A 27628-nucleotide genomic window follows, 5' to 3' on the forward strand; every position below is an offset into this window, starting at 1 on the left:
ATTAAAGAGTTTCCACTGTACTACCTGCAATTTCAGAATTGAATGGATACATTGTGGCTATAAAAAGCATATCAGACCATGTGTTACCAATATCTTACATTAGCCAGTACCTATTAATTGTACATGTCTTTATTGTCTATTCAATTTGGAATCAAGTGTGTACAGACTGAGAAAGATGGGAGCACTAACACCTGGTAACCTTTTAACAGAAATAAACTGTGGAAACCATGTGTTTACTATATCGTAACTTTTGACTTGACAACTATAAGCTAATAAACACTTGAAATACTGAGTTTCAACCCTGTTATCCATTATTGTTAAAGATACAGCAAAGAGTGCTTAGGCGACGAAAAAAACCCCCACCTTGTTCTACGGGTCCGACCGACCCAGAATTTTGCGATTGGAGGTGTTTTTTTAAAATTTGGCTAAAATCAGCCATTTTGCGGCCAATTATATTTATTTTGGCTGAATATTTTTAGAAAATATGTTTGTGAAATTATCGTAATTTATTGTTATATGACTGTGTATGACATTAATCAACAAATTATGCAGATCATATGTTGCATTTTCATGTGGCAGTCATGTCCACTGGAAACTGATGGGTACCAATCATTTTGATACAGCATGTACTATTTCAAAATTCTGTAATCATTAATGAAAAATTATTTAGAAAATGAAATTAGGCTATTCCATTCAAAATACAACTACCCCTGTAGAAGATTTTTGAAATATCTTCAACAGAGGGAGTATGAATTTCAAATGTAATTAGCAGCACATTAACCAACTCTATTTGAAACTCACCCTACCTCTGTGGAAGATTTAGGTTGGATCTTTCTCAAAGGGTGCATGAAATTCAAATGGAGCTGCTAACATGTTAATTCCATTTGAAATTCATACTCCCTCTATGGAAGATATTTCCAAAATCTTCCTCAGGGGGAGTGTGGATTTTAAATGGACTAGTCCATCACACAATTGTCTGGCTCTGTGAGTAGTCCGACTCTAGTACTCTGCTTCAGCTGCCCTACTCTTAGCACTCTTCCTGCCTTCAAAGTTCATCTCCAAATTCATGGAGACTTCTCTCTGTAAGTTTGGTAAATCAGCAGACTTGTTATGGTTAACAATCCATGGATGTCTGAGGATTTGTTCTGCCCTGAAACGTCTCTTGGGATTCACTATCAGAAGATGGTTGATGAGATCTTTGGCGTCTGTATCAAGTAAAAGACAAATAAACACAATAAACTATGTAATGTTGCTACATTTAATTCTTGGACATGACATTTATAGAAAGATCGATCCAAGCCAGGTATACCAACTTGGTTTGGGGGACAAGACAAAGACAAGATAAAAACTAATGCAGTATGTAAACCATGATGGTGTACACTGTTACTGCACTATATTTGAAAGCAGCGAGTGCGTCCCACAAGTGTATGAAGCCTGTGAACTATGTATGACTTGGCAAAAAATTCAACCAATCAATGCAATGTTGTTACTAAGCAGCCGGTCACACAGATCGGAGATTCTGTGAAGTACATACGCAGCCACTACTCAGTACCCACACAGAAAGTCATGTACAAATAACAACATTAGTGCAAAATACTAATTTTGTTAGTTCATGTTTTATATTCTATATTATTGAATGGAAGTGATTTCAGTTGCTGATGAAAAATTGAAGAGTTACTCCTATTTTTCCAATGGATTCCAATCCTCCCTGCGTGTCAGTTTTATTGCATTCATTCAGATGCTATTGATATACCATAAACGTTTGCCTAAATGGCTCCTTTGCCTTGGTGTAAACTTCATGTACAAATAGAGAGCTCCCTCCTCTGAAAATCCCAACAAGAATTAAGGGTACCTGCCCTAATTTGCTGGTGGTATTTTAACGAGAGGGCACTTTTAGATTGTGTACGGTATACAAAGAAGCTGCTTTTTCATAATACTAGACTGGTGCAGAAAAGGTTTTTTTGGAGTGTGAAGATGGTCCATTATGATTACATGGAAAGCTTTACCTTCAACCTGTTTCTTTCACATCCTCCTACCTATTAAGAGCCTACAGAAAAATCTCTAGAACTCTGTCCATTACTAAACTTTACGTAGCCAAACTATACTGCTTGCTTCGAAGTACAGATTGTTTAATAATAGGCCTCTAGTTCTATCCTGTTTCTCCAATACAATTTTATCTTATGAGCTTACAAGATCAGCTTAAAACTGCTATGAAACCATATAATTGAAGACAGAATTTCCAGAATCAACCAGATGAAAAATGCCGTACTGCGCAGGTCAGCTACTAATCATGCCATGCCTTGACATCAGACTCAAACTAGTCTTTTTATTTCGGTCTTCAATCATAGCTTTCCTTTGGTATTCTGCCATTTGAACTCTGTATAGACATGATCACTCTTTGTACTCACCAAATGAGATGTTGTCCCAATAGGGGGAAAGGAACTCAAACTCTCCTGCCTGGATAAGTTCAAACAATTCTTCTTGGTCCCTGTCCAGACTACGGAATGGTGGGAAACCACACAGTAATATATAGGTGATCACTCCAGTAGCCCACAAATCCACCTCTAAACCATACCCTGTGAGAGATAAAGAAGAGAAACATTACTTTATATCACAAATCTTTTGAAACATCAATTTTAAATAAAATCATTATACATTTATTCTTAGTGATATGAGCAAATTCTCTACTTGAGTATTTTTAAGGTGAGAGCTTTTCAAACTAGAAAACTTGTATAACAAGCAATAGATTTTAATGAGTACTTAATTGTTAGCTGAACAACACATCAGCATGTCATTCAGGTATCTATTCATAGACTACAGGGATATAGACTAACCACAAACAGCCAAAGTTCCAACATCACCTGATAATGAAGGCCGATTGTTCCATGAAGTGTGACAGATGAAACTGCTCTGCACATACCGGATGATACCGCATATTTTTACATCTTTTGAGTAAACGCGAAGACTCTTACCACCCTAGGCAATGTTGGCGTGATTGATAGACATGCACGATCAAACGATCAGGCCTCATGAATATGCGAGAATTCACAGCATACAAAGCACAGAACTTTGACTATTGGTGAAGTCTGTATTAGTCTATGTATCTATAATGAGTCATATGGTTTTTCATTATTTTTACAGTGAATAAATAAATAAATAAACAAGCTGGTATACATATGGTAAAAGTACTGAAATAGCATGGAGATACCACTTCTTCCACATTTTTATTTATTTTCATACCATTTTGGGATGACCCAAATTTACATACTATTTCAGGTTTTTTCACAAGTTTCAGGCTTTTTGGATGGTACCATAAAGTGGTATTTCTAGATAGAAGTCATTGACATCAACAGTAGACACAGTACAGTAATATCAGTGAAGGTACTGATAGAGATTGATAGAATGCACTGACTGTTTGGTTGTCACGGTTGTCACATAACAAGTGCATACTGTGCATAACATCTACTCAGCATTTAAACTGAAACTTGTTTCTGCAAATAAGTAAAGCTATTTTAGTAGTTGACCTAGCCAGTATGACAGTTTCTGAATACTGCACAATGCTGACTGCATATTTGTACTCTTGTTGGACATGTTGACAAATGTCACTAACATGGTGCTAAAACAGTGGTAGTTGCACAAAGTGCACACATGGCAGCTTGTAATTTAATGGGTTAATTTTTTTTAGCAATTTTAAGTGAATTGGAAAGTGTACAATCGATTAATTTATGGAACAGTTTGGCTTAGTTTTTACAGATCTTCGAATCCCTTGAAAGGTCATTTTGTAGCTGCTTTATTTTGTTACTTATCAACCTAATTACTAGTAAACAAAGTTTGTTGTATCTGATTCAGATATAATGCACTTACTGTGTAAGTTTCAGCAACCACTGCTGCCTTTGTCAACACTTGATGAGGAGTGGCAGCAATTTTCCAGCGTGTTTTTTTGGTTGCCATGTTGGATTTCGCAGTGGCAGATTTGAATCAGTGCGCTTACAAAGTTGCTACGCTAGAGTACAGGCTAATCAATCTTCTACATATGTGTATACATCCCGAGAGATTTTAGTGTGCACGATTTGACGCTGCCACTGTGAAATCCAACATGGTATTACTCTCAACTTGAGACGAGACAGATAATAGCGGCTTTACATATACACTTACCTGTTTCTGCCAGTATTTCAGGTGCTACATACGTAGGTGTACCACACACGGTAAATATAGGTTCTAAGACTTCCATAGCCAAACCAAAATCAGCTAGCTTCACCATGATTTCACCTGAAGATGTCTTGCTTACCTAGTTTATGAATATACAAAACAAAATAAGGAAGTCATTATAATGATTTACATTTAACAACAACATTTATGTAGTATGTTTGGAGATGAACGGTTCCGAAAAATCAGATAATCGGATGGGGAAAAATAAAATACTGCTTATCTTCTCAGGTTATGTATATGAACATTTTGTGAGCCAATCCTAACTCCCAATGTTATTCTACTTGCTCCTAACGTGGAAGTCTCTAATTCTATTCAGAATCTTGTGGTTGTTGATAAGGTCAAACTACTTGGAGTTATCATTGATAAGGATTTGAAGTGGGAAGATCAGGTAAATACAATGTACAGTAGGCCAACAGAAAGATGTTCATGCTCAGAAAACTGACAGGAGCCGGACAAAGAAGATCTCCTTACAGTTTACAAAGGTGATCTGGAATGCTGACATGTGATCTGGAATGCTGGTCTCACTCAGCAGCAGGTGAGCCGACTTGAGGAGATTCAGAAGCGCGTATGCCGTTGCATCCTTTCCTCAGATTATACAACCTATTCTGATGCATTGGAAGCAGGGGTAGCGCTAGAACAAAACACTCCAGAGTCCGCAGGGACCCCTAAACTTTCAGAAAATTAAAAAGTAGGGGGTCCAGAGTAGAGTTTGGTGAGTCCGACAAATGCAGCATAAGTAGTATGTCTATGTTAGTGCTAGATTGAAAAACTGGGGGTCTGCAGGGACCCCTGAACTTACAGAAAATTTAAAAACAGGGGGTCCGAACTCTATTTTGATGGGTCCGGGACCCCAAAATGCAGCCTAGCGCTACCCCTGATTGGAAGTCCTCAACCTTCTGACTAGATTTGACTGCAGAAGCAAGGAATTTGCTATCAAAGCTAGCAGCTCTTCACAGATTCTCAAGGTGGTTCCCCTGCTCTGAGTTTAGGCCAAGTATGCAACTCTGGAAACGAGCGCAATTCAAACCATACCGGTTCAAAACTGACCGATTAAAGAACAGCCCACTGCCCTATCTTACCAGTCTTTTAATTGAGCTACCCTCCTATACTTCTTAAATCACTTCATTTTTATGTGCTAGCTGCTTGCATGATTTTCATCAGTGTCTTTTTTAAATTTTTAATAAAGTGCATTTTAGCTTGTATATGCTCAATAAAATTCATTCACCCAAAACAATATGCATTATCTTTCCAATTAATATGAAATGTTTTTGTGCAATAACTGAGCTTCCCTGCCAGTGCACTACTGTTATTTCTTTGACTTCTTTATTAATTTGATTTAAATTGTGTTTTTGTAATTTTGTTTTCTTTGAACATGTTTTTGATGTAGTAATATATTACTTTGAAATTGTATATAGATATATATTTTTGATGTATTAATTAACATGTAAATTTTGATGTTTGTAAATTGTGTCGCAATTCAGTTTTTACTGCTATGACATTTAATAAAATATACCTGAAATATATAAATACAAAAAGGGTACTGCTCAGGAGCAAGCCTGTACCCAGGCCGTACCTGCACCTTGCATACAGACCTGCTCAGGATGTATAGAGTTTTGCAGGGACATGCTTTTACTAATGAGTTTGGGAAAATAGATATGTGGAAATCAGCTTTTTTTCACACAGCTGGTTTGAAAGAATAGCTTTAATTTTTCATGTTACAAAAATAATTAAAATTCCTCACCGCAATAAAAATCTATTTGGAGAAAGAATTTCCACACATTTCAGGTGTGCATGTAATTTGCAGCAATTACAAGTCTAAATCATAGTCCAAATAAATTGTATTATCTATGAATTAATTCTCTAATAGTTGTGCATGCTATGACTCACATGGCGCGCCAACTGTTTTAGCATCTGTATATTTGCAATTTCATAACTCGCATCTGCGTCATATTTAAGTATTACATGCAAGAAACCTAAGCTACCTCGCTAAGCTAGTCATATTTGGGAGTTGCAGACAATCACTTGGCAAACACAGAATGTTATGGGTCATTTGAAATGTAGACTATGTTACATTTATTTTCGGTGTGTGTAACCAGCTTATATTTCCATTAATTTGTAGAAATCCACACTGACAGGCTGTTACAAACAAAATTATAACGTCTAAATGTGTTTACACAAAGTGACATATAATGTACATGTTAATAAAATGCATCACAGTAATTTACCTGCAACAGTACACAAAATGATTAGTTTCACCAATACATGTATGATCACAAAAATTGATTTCACTGTGTCTTTTCCACTTTTGATACGCTATAAATTATTCAATAATTTTCACGCATGACATTTTAAAATTGATTTTGATTCAATCATTGATTTCTATCCAGACTTGCATGGTTACATGCTTTTAAATTCATATGTATGATACTAGACTGCTTTTTGAAGAGTGTTTTCTTCATATTGTTCTGTCTGCAGAGATTGAGCTTAATGAAATGTTGCATGCAAATAGGACACAAAGTGATTTTGTTGGGGATGGGAGATTTTAGATATAATTATAAAAGTACAACTACCCATTCACTTTCATTTTCAAGGATGAGTGCTAGATATGGAGAGAGGGTATGGATAATTGTTGGACTTTGGAATACTGAATACGCCAAACACATACTCTGGTTAAAAGCTGAATATTGTTCATCATTTCCCGCTTTTATGATGTAATATTTGCCCGGGGGGGCCACTGGTCATTGACAAGGGGGTATCATGCGTGGCCAAAATTCACGTAAAAGGGTCTTTTTTCACGACCAGGAACTGTACGTGCGTGATCGTGAATAGGGTGTCAAAACACAGAAATCAGAGAAAAGGGTATCTTTTACATAACAGATTTACGTATTTAGGGTCCGTCGAGACGCCAGTCCTTCATAAGTTTCACGGCCTTCATATTTATCCTCAAACTCGACTGTGTAGTTCTCTGTTTTGTCTCTTTAAATCCTAAAAGATTGCCGACTTTGCCCAGCATGCCTGATAATATTTTTCATTAACCCATTGAATGCTACATGTACAACCCTACAACATTCAATGGTGATGTACACATGCAGTACATGTATATGCACGTGGACACTCTGATTTTAATGGAACAGTTTCAATTCTCCTTTATAAATTCCTAAGAAGAGTTTCTCCTTTCATTTTAAAATGGTTACTATTAATTGAATATTCTATTATGGATAAAAATACAGATTTTTCAAGCTAATTTTAATGTTGTATGCAATTATGTAACCACAAATCTATGGAAGAGGATCGATCTGACCTGTGACCTTATATCCATAATGTCTGTGCCCATTTAAAAACATGCATTTATTATCGCCAAAAACATCAGATTTTTGACCCAATAAGTGATCTTGATTTTATTCAAAAAACACAATTTAAAGTTTTTAATAAATTATGAAAACATCATATGGATAAAGGTATTGATGAATGTGGTGCAGAATAGACACAAAATACGTTTTTGGATTGGTATCAAAATTCTGCAGTCATACTCATACCTGAATCGTGCAAATCTTGGCTGAACTAATTGAGCACTATGCATCAGTCGCTATATTTACTCATTTTACTGACATTTTCATCAAAATACTTAATTCAATACCACTTCACCCGATTCCTTCAAGAAGTAGCCCCCCCCCCCTAGTTGTTGTCATTTTAAGCTTTTAAAATTAATTCGCAAGGTAGGCCTGACTTTAAAAAATAAAAAATCTGAATGTCATTATTTTATGATTTTTGTCTCACTTTGAAACATGATTTGTAGGCCCATATATTTAGAGAGGATGGAGAATAGTCTAGATGGAGAATAAATCGTAGAAACTTTAATAGGGCCTACAAAAATGGTGTCAAAACATTTGACTTCTTTTTCTCTATTTTCTTTTCTTCTTTGTTTTTTTCTTACAGTTTTGTAATTTTTGTTTTCATTTCCCCCTCCCAGGCTCTCTGGTCCCCAGCCTAAATAATGTACCGGGATACCGTTTATTATGGAATTTTAAAATAGCTCCTGGTTCTTCCCTGGAAGCATCGCGGTTTTTCAATCTCCGAGCCATAGCAGTGGCTTGTCCGGGGGGCTTTGGGTGCTGAAGCCCCCCGCAATTTGTTAAAAATCATGTAAAATCAGCCGTTTTTTGGTGATTTTAGCCATTAAACCTCCCGCATACCTCTGAAAGCCCCCGCAGGAAAAGATCCTGGACACGCCGGTGCATAGGCCTACTGAGTTACTATTAAAGAAAACAATGAAAATGGGGCTTAAAGTAGTATTAAAGGAAATACTAGCTTAGGGTGTTGAAAATCATTGTTCTACTTGTTTAGGGGTAAAAAAAAGACCATTACTTGTTTAGGGTAGGAAATTACGCTTGTTATACTTGTTTAGGGGTGTATTTTTAGTCCTTGCATATACTTGTTTAGGGTGTTTTTTGAATCTCCATGGCCACGCATGATACCCCCTTGTCAATGACCAGTGGCCCCCCCGGGAATATTTGTCATTTTGGCATTTAGGGTAGTGTTCTGAGCTAAATAATGCATTTCGAGGGTTGACAAACAGAAGGCCTTCTTTTTGAGAAAAAATGAGTAAAATAATATTTTTGCATTGAAATGTGATTATTGTGCTATAGATGCAATAGGAAGTTGATTGAGTTAAGGCTTTATGATTTTAAGAATCTATGGGTATTACAAATTATTTTGGTACCAAAATCTCAAAATGGCCAAAGGTGAGTTTTAACTAAGGCCTTCTGTTTGTCAACCCTCGATTTATACTATAATGGCACTTCTTAATCTAAATTGTGTGTTCTACCAGGTTTCACATTTGTGGTCCTTGCGATTTATTTCTTTACACAAAATATTAGAATTGTTACCTGCATGAGTACTTAAAGGCTTAATGTACGATTTCCTTCAAATTTTTAATTTGTCATTATATACTCAAAATGCTGAAATAATACTAGTAATAATTATCGGGAATGGTTTCTGTCCATTTTGAGCTGAAATAACAAGGTAAACACTGCTTGTTATTTTGGCCGTTTAACATGCAGTTCTATAGGAGGACATAAAGTCATATTTTTTTTAATTATGTCTTTATGTCGAACTTTGCTCTAGCTGTTTACCTACAAACACAACAAATTTGGCTGATTCCATTTAGGTGCAAGTTGTGACATGTGTAAACATTACAAATATGCCAAAAAATCAGGTTTGAAAAAAATTAACCGATTTCATATTATAAGATCGTACATTATGGCTTTAAGGTATCCTTCAGTTAGCATTATATATCTCATTTTTCATGTCATCAAACCAGGTTCACATTTTCATTAATTTCATTTTGTTCATTACCATTTTAATGGATGTGTACAGAGTGCACATGTGACGGTTTATTAATCTAGCTCCTTAAGGCCTTTTAGTCTGCTACTAATTTAGTGGTTATAATTGCCATTAATTTAAATTGGATACATGTATTTAATCAAGCTGTCACACAGCCTTTGCACTGTATAATTTGCAAGCTATTATAGCAATCGTAATTTGGCATATGTTTAATTTTACAAAAAGATGCACAACTTGGATATCTTAAAATCAAATCTGTACAATTTACAATGGCTACATTCCCAAATTTGATTGGATAAAACATAAATTTTAATCCTTGTTTATAAAAGCTTATTATTAATCCATAGCATTGATCTTGACTTCATTTCAGATCTTATCATGATCAAGAAAAATCAATTGCATGATGCGTTCAAATTCTGCCAATTTAGAACCAAAGACATCAAACTATACACCATATAATAATAAATTAGATTCTGTATAAAAGCACCAGCATGAATATTGGACCTTTAAAAGGTCATAGTAAAAAAGTATGATATTACCATCTTGTTCCTAGCATAATGCATGGTTAAAGGCACACTTTGCAGTTCTTTTCAATAATTTCATTTTACACTATTAAAATCATGTCCCACAATCATGAAAATTTCACTTCTTGCATTTTTGCAAAATGGAAAGAAATAGATATTAGCTGGTCTCAAAATAGGGCAATAAAATAAAGTTTTTGTGGGACTTGTGATGATAAAAGAGAGCCAATCTCTTTCTAGGACTATTACAGATAGATCTTATTAAATGCTTCTTTGGCCTTTTAGCATGATATTGATTGATTATTTTTTGCCAAATATTATCAAATAATACTAGTAACAACTGCCAAGAAAGTTTTCTGGTCATTTAAAGCCCAACTAATGAGGTAAAATGAAAAGCCTTCAATTCAAACTTACTCTGATGTCCTAAAACATTTAGCTGAAACAAATTAGGTGTAAGTTGTGATGTATGTAAACATTACAAATATGCCAAAAAATCAGATTTGAAAAAAAAAAAAAACTGACCCAACTCATTATAAAAGATCGTATATTATTTCTCTAATTAAGAAAACATTTATACTGTGTGTATGTTTGACAGCTGCATAGCAGTTTCCCTTCGTTGCTAAGGAACACTATCCAGTGTAAATGTCATACATTAAGTTCAAACTGTCATGTTTATGATGAATACTTAATTTAAAAGATGAACACACAAGTTTTATACCATTCAACACATTTTACTTCTTTTCATTATTTTTCTTTGCAATGTCACTTTCAATTTAAACAAAATATTTTTGTTTTTATTGAAAACTAGGTAAATTCTTTTCAAAAATATCAGTTTTGTGAAAATTTAGATAATTTGGACCACAAAAATGTGTTTGGGCACACTTTGTCAAAGGACTAGCTCCTACCGAATCCCCATTACAATCTTGGGTGTGGTCACAAAATTTCCATTGGCTCAAAGGTCATACGGTGCATCCTAAACTCATGGCATACATGTAGATGTGCACATGAAGGTGGTATTTTCTCCCACAATTTTGAATTTCATGACTAATTGAACTGTGTATTGAACAACGATTATATTTTCGCTTGAGATTTCATGCTAAAAGTATCATAAGACAACCATCCTGATTTAGTGCTGAAATTTTTGATACCAAACAAATATAAATGAATGATCTGTTATTTGTATGTTTTTAAATTGAACTTACCAATAAATTTTCCGGTTTCAGGTCTCTGTGTACAACATTAAGATCATGAAGGTACTTAAGCGCTTTTGCCATATCACCTATAATCTGTGCTCCATCAGCTTCCGTAAACTTGATACTCTCTGTGATAGCATCAAATAGGTCACCACCAGACACGTACTCCATCAGAAGGTAGATGTGGTTCTTGGTTTCGTACTCCTCATATAATCTCACAATGTTCTCATGATTAATATTATGCATGATACCAATTTCATTGGCAATCATATGTTCCTTCCCTTTTAACTTAGATTTATAGACAATCTTCATCGCAAACGCTTCATCAGAGCTCTTCAGAGTTGCTTTGTGTACCTCGGCAAAGTTACCATCGCCAATCTTTTTACCAACTTCATACTTTTCCAGAACAACGTTCTTGTGGACTATTTCACGTGGTGCTGGGGCAAATCGGTTTACAAATTCTTTACCGTCGTTTGTTTTTGTTTCAAGCTCGTGGTTTTCATCGCTAGTAAGAGTTTTATTAGCTTCGTCAACTTGTGATTTTTGTTCTGACAAAACTAAGGAGTCCTCTTCAGGTAAATCAAATCTGCCATCATCATCATCATCTGGGTTAACTTTGGATTGTTTTACTGTTTTTTCTTCAAGAGAATCGCTTTCCATACTGTTCTCAGATTCATCTTTTTCCTCTTCCAATTGTGGCACCTTTTGTTTTTCTTCAAGCAATTTCTTTATAATATCTTCTTTCTTTTTCTCTTCTTCCTTCCTCCTGTTCTCCTCTTCTCTATTTTTCTCTTCTTCCTTTCTCTTCTCTTCTTCCTTTCTTGCTTCCTCTTTTCTTTTCCTTTCTGCTTCCTTCTGTTTTTCTTCTTCTTCTTTCCTTTTCTTTTCTTCTATTTTTTTCTTTTCCTCTTCATCTTTCCTTTTCTTTTCCTTTCTTTTCCTTTCTTCTTCCTCTTTCCTTTTCTTCTCCTTTTCTTTCTTTTTCTTTTCCTCTTCCTCCTTCCTTTTCTTTTCTTTCCTTTTTCTTTCCTCCTCTTTTCTTTTACTCTCCTCTTCCTTTCTTCTTAATTCCTCTTCTTTCTCTTTAAGCTCTGCCTCCTTTCTGGCAAGTTCAGCTTGCAACTCTTCCTCTTGTTTTCTCCTCTCCTTTTCTTCCTCCTGCTTCGTAAGTTCGTCTTGCTTCTTCTTTTCTTCCTCTTCCTTGGCTATCCTTTCTGCTTCTTTCTTTCTCTGAGCAGCTTCTTCTCGTCTTCTTTTCTCCTCTGCTTTTATTCTTTTTTCATCATCATCCCTTTCTTTTTGCGTGGCCCATGCTTTCACTTTAATCTTTGGCTCAGCTTTGGAAGACTCTTCAACAACTTCACTCTTGTCCTTTTTATAGTTCTTCAATGGTGGGAGTTCAGCACTAGCACTTTTTACGGGTGTGTCACCTGGCAAATCAACCTCAACACCACTGTCACTTTTACTGTCTCTTTCTTTAAATTTCCTTCTTGCTTTATTGGGTGGATTATCATGAATATCTGGGAAAACTTCATCAAGGATGTCTTGAATTTCAACCTTTAATAATGGCTGCCTGTCAATTGATGCTATAAAAACTGAGTCTGCTCCTCTAAAGAAGTCTGACAGCCCCCGTATCTCTCTCCCCTTTGTTGTGTACAGCTTGCGTACTCTTTGATTCTTATGAAGGGGCAGATCAAATGCATCAGTTACTTCATTCAAAAGATGTTCAAATGAAAACACTGTCCTTTTGTGCAGCAAAATGGAGATTCTCTTCCGCGGTTTTGACCCGTATTTGATGAATTTAACCAACCGTGGCTTGAATGCATCAGGCCTGCCAATCACCCTGGAGGTAGCATCGCCTTGTCCTCCTTTCTGTCCGTGGTATGCGAATGAGCCTGGCACACTTCGTCCTCCTGATGGCGCAGCTTTGGAATAAGATGACGCATATTTGCCTGTGGGAGGATAGGAATATCCCAGGGATAACCTCCCTATTGGATATTTTTCCTCCAATGACGGAGGTTTATCTGGGGAAAAACAAAACAAAAAACAAAACAATGGTAAATTTCTTGAGATTTTTAATTTAAAAAAAATGTTTAAATATATTATGTATATATCCTATTTTGTATTAATCCAATTAAGGGTTAAACTGCATTTTGAGAGTTTTTTGTACCGTATATAAGAACTGAATTGGTCACTGATCCTAATTCTTCTGGTTCAAGAAATTATTCAGAGCTACATTTTCAATAATGGTAGTTGGTGTTTACTGGGTGTTTACTACTATCATGTCCAAATTCCATTGAGCACATCAATTTGTAAGAATGGAGAAAAAAGAAATGTGACCTAATTTCAAGAAAGTGTAATTCTGCTAATGGAAAAAGCTGATAATATCTTCACAGATCTCATTGCAAGTCTTCCTTTCACTAGTGGGGTTAAAATCCAATTAGGACAAAGTGCAAGTACTATTGAACCAGTACACTCTTACTTTCTTATAGTTCAATATCAATATTAGCCTTGATACAGGGCTTTAGCCATTCTCCTTATTCTTTCAATTTTTGATCATTTCCATTTGATCACTATGAACTGTTCAGTAGGCCCATATCAAATTGATATTAAATAGCTCATTTCATCCATCTGATGTTAGTTTTCTACTCATAATAGCCAACTGTGGCTAAAGCACTACTTTAATATAAGTATGAATTTGACAAAAATCACAATTATCAATATTTTCATGCAAAAGATGATTGGGAAATTAAGCCATATCATTTAGTAACATCCCTCTATCTCTATGGACCGCTATCTCTAAGGTTCGCTATCACTAACATGTAAGTTCAATGGAGATAAAAATCCCGCTATCTCTAATATAGAGAAAAGGGTTCGCTATACCTAAAAAAAGGTCCGCTATTTCTAAGGTTCGATATCACTAATTCGGAATAAGGTCCGCTAGTTTTAAGGTTCAATATCACTAATTTTTTTAAGGTTCGCTATCACTAATTTTAAATAAGGTCCGCTATCACTAATTAATTAAGGTTCGCTATCACTAATGTTGATTAAGGTTCGGTATCCCTAAGGTTTTATGCCATTTTTGAAGAAATGTTTGGCACCTACATTTTGTAAGACAAGTATCTAGGAAAGTAATTTTTTCTACACACCATCTTTCATCCTTTATCTTTATGAAAAAATATAAAACAACAAATGTTTATATTGGGATGTTCCATTTATGAACAGGGGTGCGGGCCTATATTTCACATTTTACAACTTTTGAAAAAAAAGTGAAATATCCCTCTACTTTGTGACGTCATTGTAGGAGTTCCTCAATCTTTCTCAAATTGTTAATTACAGGAGAGAACCTCTGTACATAGGTCATTTATATAATGCAATAAAAATCATGGAGACTTGTTTACTTTTCACAAAACACAAACATGGATTTTCCCAATATGTGACATTGGAATAATGATGCTGTATACAACACCAACATCAAATGTAAGATCTTTTCACTGTAGCAGTCCCTTTTCTTGAGCCAATAGTCAGTTATTGCATTGAGGAGTTAAGAACCACATTTAAGAATGCAAAAGTACAGGGGTAGGTGTTTCTCTTTTACAGCATATTGGTAAAATCGCCAGTAGATAATGCTCCTTGAATATGAGCCCTTACCTCATGTCACAAGCTCGTATTCACATGATACATGTTAGTGGTATTTTGATTATTATGAAAATCACAAGCTCCTATTCTGATTCTTAATCATTTCACATGCATCCATACTTTAGCTATAGGAACTAGGCCTAGTAGGGCCCCATACCCCAAAGTACTAAATCCTAATAACCTAGTGGTAGATCTTAATACTAGGAGTGAGCTATAAATGTGTCTTGTTTTGTTTTGCTTCGGGATAAGGTTTTTAGTATGCTCTATTTATTTGACCTAGGCCTATCTCAACATGAAATTACAAAATGTTAAGCCTGGGTTTCAAAAATGTAATATGCACGGCAAAAATCCAAAATGGCCGCATTCAGTTTTCCCCTGAAAATCACATTTTTAGCAATAACTTGATCATTTTTGGGTCTTTTTACTTGGTTCTGGTGTCTAGTCTATGTTTTTGGGTCAATCAATCTATTTATGCAGTAGTAGTCTCAAATATTCATATGTTGAGTTACGACCATTTCTGACCCAATGCACCCAAAAAACCCGAAAAGGTTCACCCATTTTTTCCAGCTAGGACGGCTCTCGAAAATCTAAAAAGTGGGGAGGGGGGGGGGTAGGAGCTAAAAACTTTTTCACAAATTTTTTCAAGTATAATTTTATAGGTGTTACACCCCCTTCATTACCCTCACCGCCTACATGTGTTGCCCTGTTGACAGTCAAAATGGTATAGTTTATGTAATTTTCCATAATTTTTCGCCCTTTTTCTTTTATAATTATTCTTGGCGCCCCTTAAGTCCCGCCCTTTTTTCTTTCGTTTTATTTTTCGTTTCTTTCGTTTATCTTCCGCCGCCCCTTCTTTTTTTGCCGCCCCCTGATTTAACCCGGGGGGATCGTGCCCCCAAAGCCCCCCCACAAAAAAAAATATGTGCATGATGTGAACATGACCTTAAACATTTTACCCCGAATAGCCAGTATCAGGGGTAATAAATTGTCTCTTCCTGATCTTTTTGTTTTTTACCCTGTCAGCAGCGGGGAGCTCCCCCCCAAGCCATGTGTATTCTACGGTGACAGTGGTACATGTATGTTAAAATAAGATCCGGGAAAGAAAATTTATTATCCCAGATACTAGCTATTTGGGAGTAACATTTTTTAAGGACTTCTCCACAATATGAGGTAAAATTTACAAAAAAGCAATATAATGGCTAGTTGCTATGTTGCTACGGAAACTGATAACTGTCGCAGGCACAATCTCAATCTGCTGCATAATAGTGTTCTAGATATCATCAGTGCCATGTGGTCGCTGCTAAATTTCATCTCAAAAATATTGAGGAACTCTCATAATCATCTTGCAAAATTGGCTTCAAAATTAGGATTTTTCACATTTATATATACAATTGCTGAAAAGGCCATTACACCCCTCTGTGAAAATGGAACAACCCAAACGTTGTCCAAAGAATTTGTAATTGTTACATGTATGTCGAGTCAAAATGTGTATAATTACTTTGAAGTATAAATAAAATGTCTGCAGATACGCATTATTATGTGGTTCTAATCAAAAGGTTATTTTTGAATCAGCACAGACGGAATTTTAGTACTGACCCAGGGTACTGACCCCCAACTAATTATGGAATAGTCCTGTTCTAAGCCTTTATCGAAGACACTTAAGGCCCCAATTTATTATGTAATAGCGTTGTTGATGCTGTTTACTTCTGATAGGCTCCCTTTTCATCAAATTCATTTTCAAGCTTGGAAAATCACTGAACCTGAGTTAAGCATGAAAATACCGCAATTTTGCACTTTCTGAAAAAGAGCATTTCTATAAAGTAAGATGTGCTCATTTTAAAACGGAAAAAGTCTCCACGATTTTTATTTGCTCAATTGTTTAACCTATATTTACTTTATCTAACAAGTAAATAACTTTGACAAAAATATTGAGGAACTCTCATAATCATCTTGCAAACTTGGCTTCAAAATTAGGATTTTCACATTTATACAATTGCTGAAAAGGCCATTACACCCCTCTCTGAAAATGGAACAACCCAAACGTTGTCCAAAGAATTTTTAATTGGTATGTCGAGACAAAATGTGTATAATTACTGTGCATGAAGTATAAATAAAATGTCTGCAGATCCGCGTTACTACGTGGTTCTAATCAAAAGTTAGTGCACATTTCAAAGTTTTTGTGTCTGAGAAGACATTTCATGGGGGGTCAATTTGAGGGGGTCCAGTATCTCCCAGTGGGGGGTCCTCAAAATTTTTTTATACCTCCACTGTAAATACTCATGGACACATGTTTGATTGACAAAATATGAACAAAATTTGCTGACCCCCATCTTCCACCTACCATCTGAGTCTATCGGATAAACTCTCTTAAGTTATCATGAAAAAATACAAAGGGGGTATTTGAACATTTACATAGTATGTAACTTAAAAAGTCCTCAGGCAAATTACGTTAAATCAGGTAAATTTGCATACACAGGCCTATATTGCTACATGTAAGTACAAGACATAGTCACTATGATCCACACTCTAGATGGACCCTGAAATGGCTGAAAATCAATACCTTTGTTATTTCTTCTGTTCCACATGTGTTGTTGCATTTGGCGTTGTAACCAATAGTGTCGTTCAAACTTCCATGGAATCATACTATAATCAAACCAACAACCCATATCACATCCAAAATTGTTGCACTACATTTTTAAAGACTTGTAACATCCTGTTTCATCTATACAGATTACAATATCCTGGAAGACCTTGTTATCATTGTCATCCAGTTCAAACAAATATTTCCCAGATGGTGCAACAGAACATGTATTAGTATCTTCCAATGTCAAAAATCAGGTCAAAAACGTATGTACACGATCAACTATACATGTACAACACAGTGCAGTTGCCCTATGAAAAGTTTGATACGATACTCAATGCTCATGTTACATGTACAATGTACACTCCTTTCCATCAGTTGATTCACATTTCTCCAGTGGTGTTCAGCTTTTTTAAAATCAAGACCATTGATATATATATTCTGGTTAATGTTCACCCAGACTGTTTCTGAAGCAAAACTAATTTTCTTTAGAAAAAAACATAGGATACCCAGGATTTTGTTGTTCAACCACCAAGTTTACACCACCTGCTTATCATTGAAAAGTGTACATGTATGTGAAGCCGATGTACAACATGTAATAAATCCCCTTAGCCACTTCATTCTTAATCTAAATATGATGCGTTGCAAGGAAACCTTGTCTTGATCAAAGTAACCTGCATTGCTTGATTCGCAAACCTACAATATTTAGCAAGTTGACTGATAGCGAGTTACCAATAAGACATTTTAAAAGCCAAATCCTGGAGACAATACATTTTGTAAAAACCCTAAATACCAAATTTCCAAAATTAATGCTTTAATTTCATACTCATGATAATATTATGAATTTCAAGTTCAAAACTGTGGATGTTAGAATTGTTGAGGACTATCACAATCCATCATGTTACTTTTGACACTAATTAAATGCCCTGTTTGAAACTCCCCATATCATAACTCCATAATACTTTGTAGCTGGTGATTAAGCTCTCTGCCATTGCTATAGAGCCAGGTAGTATTTTTCCTGTTTCTATGTGATCAGTTCTATAGAGTCAATACCAAAGTAAATAGTAAAACAAACTCTATTTATAGGTAGTTTTAATGAAGTTCTTAATACAATGCAAGTCATTTTGCATTTTGTTTTGTGAATTGATTAGTAAATTATACAAGAGAGACTCTTTGTGTACTTTTCTCAATTTTAATTGAACACGGAACACCACCAAAGCAGCGCAATTTTGTTGTTCCCAAATGTGAAAGAAACAAACATTTGGAGCCATAAACTGCAATTTGTGAGCAAATAATCCAATTGCATTTGTATTCTGGGTTAGATTTTTTTCAGTTAGGGTTTATGTTTTAAGATTATAATTAAAATATTTGAACAAAAAATTGCAAAAAAGATTTTAAAATGGCAAAAAATTAATAATTAAAAAAAATGATGAAAAATTGAGAAAGAAAAATGGTGAAAAAAAAAATGAAAAAAAAAATAAAGTGAAATAAAATGAACAAAACATAAATGTGGGGAAACACTTACTTGAACTGTTCACCTGTGAACATTTGATCAAAACTTAATCAAAACTTTAACCAACTCTCTGACAAAAAACCTGTCTTCCACAAAAAACTCTGATCATGGGCCAAAATAGCAAGAAATACAGTTTTTTTGCACACACATTGTACCAACAAAACCCTTTTCACCCAGATTATGGGCCAAAATAGTAACAATTTTGCATGCCAAATTCCCAATAAAGTATAAAGTATGGTAGTTCTTGTTTGGAAGCTCAAAGATTTTACATGTATAGTATAGTCTCTCAAAAAATAATGGTATATATGTATCCCACCGAAATGACAGAGTCAAAATGATGCAATCGGGAACTTTTTTCTCGTTTGTACCCCTGAAATACCCCCCCCCCCCCCAGAAAACTGCCTACGCCCTTGCTTTGTCTCCTACCTTTCAGGCAAGACAAATCATTCAGGCAAGGCATACCTTTCAGGCAAGACAAACCTTTCAGGCAAGGCATACCTTTCAGGCAAGTCATACCTTTCAGGCAAGACAAACCTTTTAGGCAAGGCATACCTTTCAGGCAAGGCATACCTTTCAGGCAAGGCATACCTTTCAGGCAAGACAAAGAACCTTAAACCAAGGACTACCAGGCGAAATTGGTACAGATGGCATAATGTTGAGCACATACAAATTTACAACAATAGAAAAGTCCAGGTCAACCATCACATGCCATACTCTAAGCAATAGTTAGAAAATCACATGGATCCCAGAGAACAACCATTGGATCACCAGAGATTTGACACTGCAGGTTTGGTGGCCAATTGTTCCGAAGAACGCAACATACAGGTACAAAACCGTTATGCACATATCATACATTTTTACAGTCTTTCGTAGAAATGCGACGAATGCTGAAGACACCCAATGCTCTATGACGTTAACGCAAGGGAACGCAACACTGGCCTGATTTGTTAGACACGCACGATTGAACGATTGCGGCGCTCATGAATAAACAAGAATTATCAGCATACAAAGCACAGGACTTTACCTGTTGCTGAATGGTCTGTATCTCTTTAGTCTATGGTCTTTTCACTTGCATGTACAATGAAATTCTATTCTGAGGGGTAGCGCTAGGCTGCATTTAAGGGTCCAGGACTCATCAAAATACAGTTCGAACCCCCTATTTTTAAATTTTCTGCAAGTTCAGGGGTCTCTGCAGACCCCCAGTTTCTAGCGCTGCCACAGACATACTATTTATGCTGCATTTGTTCAACTCTGACTCGCCAAACTCGGACCCCCTACTTTTTTATTTTCTGCAAGTTCAGGGGTCCTTGCGAACTCTGGTTTTGTTCTAGCGCTACCCCTGAGTTCCAATGTTTACAGATCCCATTTCTATGAAAGGAAATAAATATACTCACTTGTATTTGAGGACCAGTCTGGAAGAGCAGTCACCCCATACGTCAGTTGTTTAAAGCGCTCAAATGAAGCACAGACATAAGCCTTTCCATCTTCTAAATCATCAATACTCTCAATAACATCCCCTGCAGGAGTGTAAATTTTTCTCACACCATAAGGTAAAGACACAGACTTAGTCAAATCAGTAAGGAGCTCATTAAAAGTCAAGTAACGATGAGGAGTAATGCGGACTTTCTTCCCTTTGAAGAATCTGTCTCCATTGCGATAAAACAAGATGTTTTTGGTCCTCCTTTCTCGGATACTGGCACGAAAGCCAGATTTGGGCCTTTCTGTAGGTGATAAGGAGTTGTTACCAGTAAGATTTGTTTTACTAGATGTCTGGCTGTCACTTTCTTGCGCATTTGTAGAAGATTTTCTTGGTGGTTTCCTGCGGGATCTGACGGGTTCTGCAAAGGGATACGCTACGAGGGTTGAGGAGAGGATATCTGGTGTATAGCGTCTCCCCATCATATGGGCAGTTGCAATTTATGTGTTGATGTGGGTTGAAATGTTCTGTGGGATGTTACCCAGCTATCCATTTTGGTAAGAGACTGATGGATGCTTCCTACATCATTCTACATCTGTGGAAAACACACAAAAAATCAATTTTGTTTTAATGTTCAACATTACAACAAGTTAATGTAACTATAACAAACATTTTAAACCTTAAGCTACTGTACCAGTGCAAGATGAACAGAATTTTACATAAACACACTGGATTACAGGCAGGGTTTGCAGGTTTTTGTCGTAAGTGGAAAAAATAATGGTTTTAACCACGGCAAAAATGTCAAAATAAATAATTAATTTACAAAAATACTTTCCTGAGTGCAACAAGGCCAGATTGTGTAATTATAAGTAAAATATTCAGAAATAAAAGGAATGGGTTTTCATTACTCACAAGTGTGTTTAACTGAAATGTGGCATATTAAATTCAAACATTTTTCATTTTAAGGACTTGAACAGACAAAATATACATTGAATGATTCATTGAAGTTGTGTGTTACAGTTTATGAGCTTTTCTGTCTTACCTTTTAAAATTTGACTAACTATATGTGAGTTTTTGCCATTTTTGCCGGTTTAAACCAGGCAAAAACTGGCAAAAAAACAGGTTTGCCACTTTGCCGGCAAAAACCGAACCCTGAACAGGTATTCCAGCATGTCTAGTAGACCTGATATAATACATGTATGTATTATCACAATAAATGTTGTAAACTTTTGTTTCCTGAAGGTTAAAATTTCAAACACTATATTATTTTGTTGATATCTTTACTAGACTCATGTATGAAATAATGACTAAATTTATTAAAATTCAACATTTCTGTGCCTTTAAAAACTACAAGCTTTTGGGGTACAATTTTGAGATAACCATGACTTAATAATGGAGTATTTTGTGATCCTGGCATCCTCTTTTTATGGCATTTTCAATTAGATATCAACGAAAAAGCATATTCCCAAAATATCAGTTGATTCCGATTTTGCGTTTGCGAGTTATGCATGATTATGTGTATCACACTGCTCCATACATTTTTTGTAGGCCACTGTTGTTATTTCATTCTGGTACACCAAAACGTAATTCAAATTTGACAATATTTTTGCTTAAAACAAATTAATCTGCAAGAATTTTTTTGCACATAAACTTTATGTATTCCAGAGGTTTCCAGTGGTATACAAATCTCAACTTTTTTTTATAGAAAAGTGTGTGTGTGGGGGGGGGTGCTGTGGATCATGAAATGCCTTTAATATATATGGACAAATTTAAAAATCAATTTGAGAATGTCAGTGGCAGGGGTAGACATAAGGAGCAATAATCAGCTCGCCTTCGTGCTAGCTGGGAAGGTTTCCAGCTGGCCCAAGGGCAAATCAACTGGCCTAGATTCTACTTCATTGTGTTTCTAATATTGTAACATGTCATAAATACATTTATGCCAAAAACTTTTTTTGAACCCATCTTCACAGACTTCTCCAAGGCATTTGACCTGGTCAATTACAATATAGCTGTTGAATAGTTTATTGCTTTGGGATTTGTTCCTTTTAACTTCCTTTGGTTTGCAGTTTCCTCAATTATTGCAGTCAGTGTGTGATATATAACTAAACCATGCCTATTTATGCCCCCTTGCTGGTGTTCCTCAAGGTACCAAAGTAACCAAACTTGGTCCCATCATTTTCCAGGCTGTCATCAATGATGCGGCTCAAGGTTGTATTTCTCACTACTGGCAATATGTCAACAATCTCATATTCTTTGAGAACTGTGTGTGTATTGAGGAAGGTTGAGGTAACCTTCAGTCTGATCTTGATGACTTCCTGGACTGGTCTGTAATCTTCAGTGCAGTTGTTGTAGTCCTTGCCCCTATAATATACATGTATCTTAAAATTACTTGTCACCAATGCGCTATAATTTTTGAGAAAAATGCAAAAATAAGCAAAAAATTGGCTAGTGGTGTAGTAGGCCTACCCCTTAAACTGTTTTAATTTTTTTGGAAACCATGAACAAAAAAGCCCCATGTTTAGGCTAACAGCAGCAGACTTTTAATGATGATGATGATGATGATGATGATGATGATGATGATGATGATGATGATGAATTGATGATTATGATGATGATGATGATCAATGATTTTCTGAACTGGCTTCAGTCAGCAAGAAAGTATGCTTCTAACAAATAGAAGTAACAAAACCCAACGTTTTGAGAAATGAATGTAACTCTATGATGTGTGAGTTAGAAAAAACAGCTGATCCTCTGGGTGGGGGATGGGATGGCTTCTGGTAGGTGGTCCACCTGAATCAATGAATTATTAGTTTTAAATTGTGCTTCACATATATGTGTAAGTCAGATGCATAGATCATTTTATTTTATTTTTATGTATTTAGGTTTAAAATTCATATCAGGATATGACAGCTTACTGTTGCTTCTTCATTGAAATGACAATCTGCTGCCATGTCAAACGATTTTAACCAATCAAGGGATCACAGACTTTCAGGCCTCTTCTTGGCCTTTCCTGTGATTCCTTCACTCCCACTTGTATTATGATTTTGTATGTATTCTATGTTTTTTTGCTATTTAATGAGTGAAAAAAATAAATGAATAAAAATGAAATGAATAAAATAATTTACACGATATGAGATATACCACAGAGTATAATATTCTACACGCTTTTACGATTTGCGCATGCTCAGGACCTCAGGTAGGACTCCTTTTCTTGCGTTCGGTGAAATACCAATCGCCCGTCGCTCACCAACGGAGTATTCAGTTGCAGGGAAAATTTTTTATAATACAGGGTGTCGACACTGTGCCCTGTAATGGGAACCCCTTGGTCTCGCGCGCTGCTTACGCTTACACTATAGTATAAAGCACTCGCTGATGCTGTCACGCCTTCAGCGCTCCGCTCGCGGCTTCGCCACTCGCCCCCCAACCCCCTTGGTATGGATCGCAAGGTCTTTGACAAAGACTAAACCAGTGCTGTATTTATTATACTCATGTGCTTAGTCGAGATCACGTTGCTCGAGAAACACTAGCCACGAATTTGCTCACGGATGCGCTCGCATTCGTGGCTAGTGTCCTTTCGTATCTAATTTCGGGGGGTAAACATATTACGTAAGACCACATAAATTATAATGACAATACAACATGATAAACATACCCCGAAATAACACCCTTCTATCTAACTTCACTTACCATTCTGTTACTATACGTGTTGGTGGCATAATTCCCAGATAGTATGTCCCATTTAAAGTGTACTCACATGAATATTTCGGCACATTTGTGATAAAATCGCTCCCTTCTTTTCCGGTGATCGCATGTTCAATGGATACAACACGTGAATAGCAGGACTCGTCAGCTCAGGCCCATGCCAACTCGACCACAAAGTAATTCGGCCCCTGTATAAACCCACTTAGGTTTTTATGTGTAGATGCCATGTTAATTAGAAGACGCAATGTGCTGTGGCTGTGCAATGATTATGAGCCCCCTCCCCGGGGAAAATTTCCGAACGACCCGCCAAAAATCGCTTGCCCCCCCCCCCCCCTCGGCCTGAAAAGTCACTTGTCCCCACTCGGCCAACCAAACAATTGCTTCTCCCCCCTCCGTCGCCAAAAAATTCCCTCTACTTTGTACTCTTTTAAAACAGATCAATCAAAATTCCTTTTTGTTATTGTCAATTTATGTTACTAAACTCGCCACAAAATTAGTTCTGTGAAAGTCACTCACATAGGGCGTGGTACATGTATACAGTCACTTACGGAGCACAGCCAATTACATTGTTTGTCTTTATTGCTATGATGTACCGTCTACCAGGCAGGGTGCGATCTAAAAAGTCACTCACATAGGGCGTGGTGTAAAGTCACTTACGGAGCACAGCCAATTAACTTGTTTGTCTTTATTGCTATGATGTACCGTCTACCAGGGTGCAGTCTAAAGTCACCTACATAGGGCGTGGTGTATTAAAATCACTTACGGAGCACAGCCAATTAATTTGTTTGTCTTTATTGCTATGATACACCGTCATAAGTCACCTACAGCACCCTGAAATGAATAGGGCGTGGTGTAAAGTCACTTACGGGACACGGCCAAATTTGACGGGAGATGCAGATAGAGGAGAGCCAGACATGATGGAGGCTTGAGAAAGGGGAGGGGGGGAGGACAGAAACAGTAGTGCAGCGTGCTCATCACATGGGGGGAGGGGGGCACCGACCATGATGGGGGGGGCACCGGATCTGATTGTCAGGGCAGACCCCATCCCCCCCACACAACACCTAAAATGGGGACGGAGAGGCGGGAATGGGGACGAGAAGATGGTGAGAAAAGAGAAAAGGAAGGGGCGTAAAAATAGGGACGATACTGACCGTGCCCCCCCCCCCTCGTATGCTGGTTGCGCGCCTGGGTACCGTACAGGTCCAGAGCCAGCCATCGGTACAGGTGTATACGATGGCGGAAATTGGGACTCGAGTTCGGGTTCGAAAAACGTCTGAGAACTGGATCGAGGGAGGGATTTTGAAGGCCGGGTTTGAAGGGAGAGAGAGAGAAATAGAGTGAGAGAGGGATGGAGAAAGTCACCCAGGTTAAGTCAAATTTTATTTAAGCCTCATGCATTAAAAAATGTCTGTGTGTTGACCACTTTTCTTCAGATCTTCAATCATCAGAGATCCCAACATTAACACTATACAAGTTTGCACAAAGCACATGATCTGATCGTTATAATGGCTTTATAAATGTCACTTTTTATAACAAAAAACTTTTAATCAGTGGGTCACTGTTGTGGGCGGGTCTAAAAGTAATAGCCAATTATCTTTTCCCATTTGCTTTTGGTAAGTGATCAAAATCAATTCCCAGTTTCCCACGCTATTTAGAATGTGCACGGCTAGACATCTCGGCACCTTGCCATGGTATATTTCCTGGGAAAATCCGCTTATTTTCAATATTTGCTGTGAGCTTTTGCGAGTTGAGCGGTGAACATAAAGCGATGGTTTGGTACTACAGTCATGGTACAATTAGGGACGCACCATTAGATTCTCAGGGGGGTAGGAAGTTGGGTCGGGGAAAGAAATTTTGTTGCCGCTGAACTAGACGGCGAAGTTTGTGAAGGCGGCGGCAAGGTTTTTTTTTAATTTCATGCATTTATACACAGTTAGGTGGGGGAAGTATTTTTTTTTTAGTGTTGGTGGGGAAAGGGTTTTTTTTTTTTTTTTTAGTGGGTGAAGTTTTCAAAAACTTCCTCCCCCACCCTGAGAATCTAATGGTGCGTCCTTACAATCATCATGGTCATGTTGACGCATTGTTTTATCTACGGTGAGGTAAGGGACGCACCATTAGATTCTCGGGGGGGGGGGGGTAGGAAGTTGGGGTAGTGGAATTTTTTTCAAGTTTTTTTTTTAATTTCATGCATTTATACACAGTTAGGTGGGTGAAGTTTTGGGTTGTTTTTAGTATTGGTAGGGATTTTTTTTTGCTCAAAAATTTCATACCCTCCCCCCCTCCGAGAATTCTAATGGTGCGTCCATATTTTTGCCAATAATGTAGTTTCTGATGAGGAGCATTGTAGACACCCAGTGGGTCGTGAGCAATTATTTTTTATTTTGAACATAATTGGATAAAATTACTTGAGTCGCAAGGGTTTTACACGGTCGGTCGGGTTACCAGAAATTTTTATTAGGCTTTATATAATGATGAAAAATGAGCAAATTCACGAAAAACATTGCTATTTAAAAGCTATATTAGGTTATTTTTTCTTCACTAACTGTGACATTTTTTTTTCACCCTTGACATCAAATTTATTTTTTTTGCCAGTGGAGCAATTTTTTTGTTGCTCAGATGGCATTACATTTTTTTTTTTTTTTTATACCAAGCCCCCCCTTGATATCTAATGGTGCGCCCCTTACACATAAAAACGTGGTTTTATACAGGGACCGAATTTGCGTGTGGTCGAGTTGCCTTGGACCGAAAATGCCCTGGACTGGTTCATCGATCGGCAAACATAACAGGTGTTATCTGAATGAGGTAATCTCATACCTACTAAGTGACTGTCCAGTCATAAATCACCAGAATTTACGTGTGTACGATAATCTGATAGGTTGAGATTATTTTCCACGATGTGACAGCTACGATAAGCGGCACTGTAAGCAGCGCTGAATTAGGCTCCAGATATCATCTTATTTTTGAGGATCGTATGTAACAAAGATGTCAAAAGGTAGGGTTTAACTCAATTAAGCTTATAATGGCACGCGCACGCTTATGAAAGTTTGTTGTGAACCATCCGGCATTTTATCAATGTTTACATGCCGGCGCAACTTTGTGTACCGGAAGCCCCACGAAATCATATAGCTCCGGTCTCTAACGCAAATCAAAGATTTGCGTTAGAGAATATGCTCGAACAAAGATCACGATGATGAATCACTCCATTGTCAGATTGTGAATGTGACTGTGTATGTGGCTGTGAGATATGAATCACTTACCTTTTTCATGTTTTTAGACAAGCGAATCAAGCCTGCCGATACGTCTACTGTTATTATAATACTACTCATGAATATTAATGCAACACACTCACTTCCTGTTAGCAATCGATTGAATTATGTTTTCTGCATGTCGATGACGTATGGGCAGCATGCTCTCACACACGGCACACACATTATAAATAAAATTAAGATATTTTGTATTTATTAATTCATTTTAATAAATTTAGACATTTTTTGCATTTATTATTTATTT

At 36.7% G+C, this 27628-nt stretch overlaps 1 protein-coding gene across 1 annotated transcript; it reads right to left on the reverse strand.

The window, feature by feature from the left end:
• Positions 1 to 24: 24 nt before the first annotated feature.
• Positions 25 to 27392, reverse strand: LOC140154555 (serine/threonine-protein kinase DCLK1-like). Its single transcript, XM_072177125.1, has 6 exons — positions 27376 to 27392; positions 20394 to 21011; positions 11276 to 13290; positions 4156 to 4288; positions 2409 to 2576; positions 25 to 1205 (listed from the first exon to the last, which is right to left on the reverse strand). The coding sequence occupies exons 2-6, from the start codon at positions 20899 to 20901 to the stop codon at positions 1000 to 1002; spliced, it is 3030 nt and encodes a 1009-aa protein (XP_072033226.1). The 5' UTR covers positions 20902 to 21011; positions 27376 to 27392; the 3' UTR covers positions 25 to 999.
• Between the last annotated feature and the right edge of the window lie 236 nt (positions 27393 to 27628).

This window comes from Amphiura filiformis, chromosome 1 (genome assembly GCF_039555335.1).
Source record: "Amphiura filiformis chromosome 1, Afil_fr2py, whole genome shotgun sequence".
In the NCBI taxonomy this organism is placed as follows: domain Eukaryota; kingdom Metazoa; phylum Echinodermata; class Ophiuroidea; order Amphilepidida; family Amphiuridae; genus Amphiura; species Amphiura filiformis.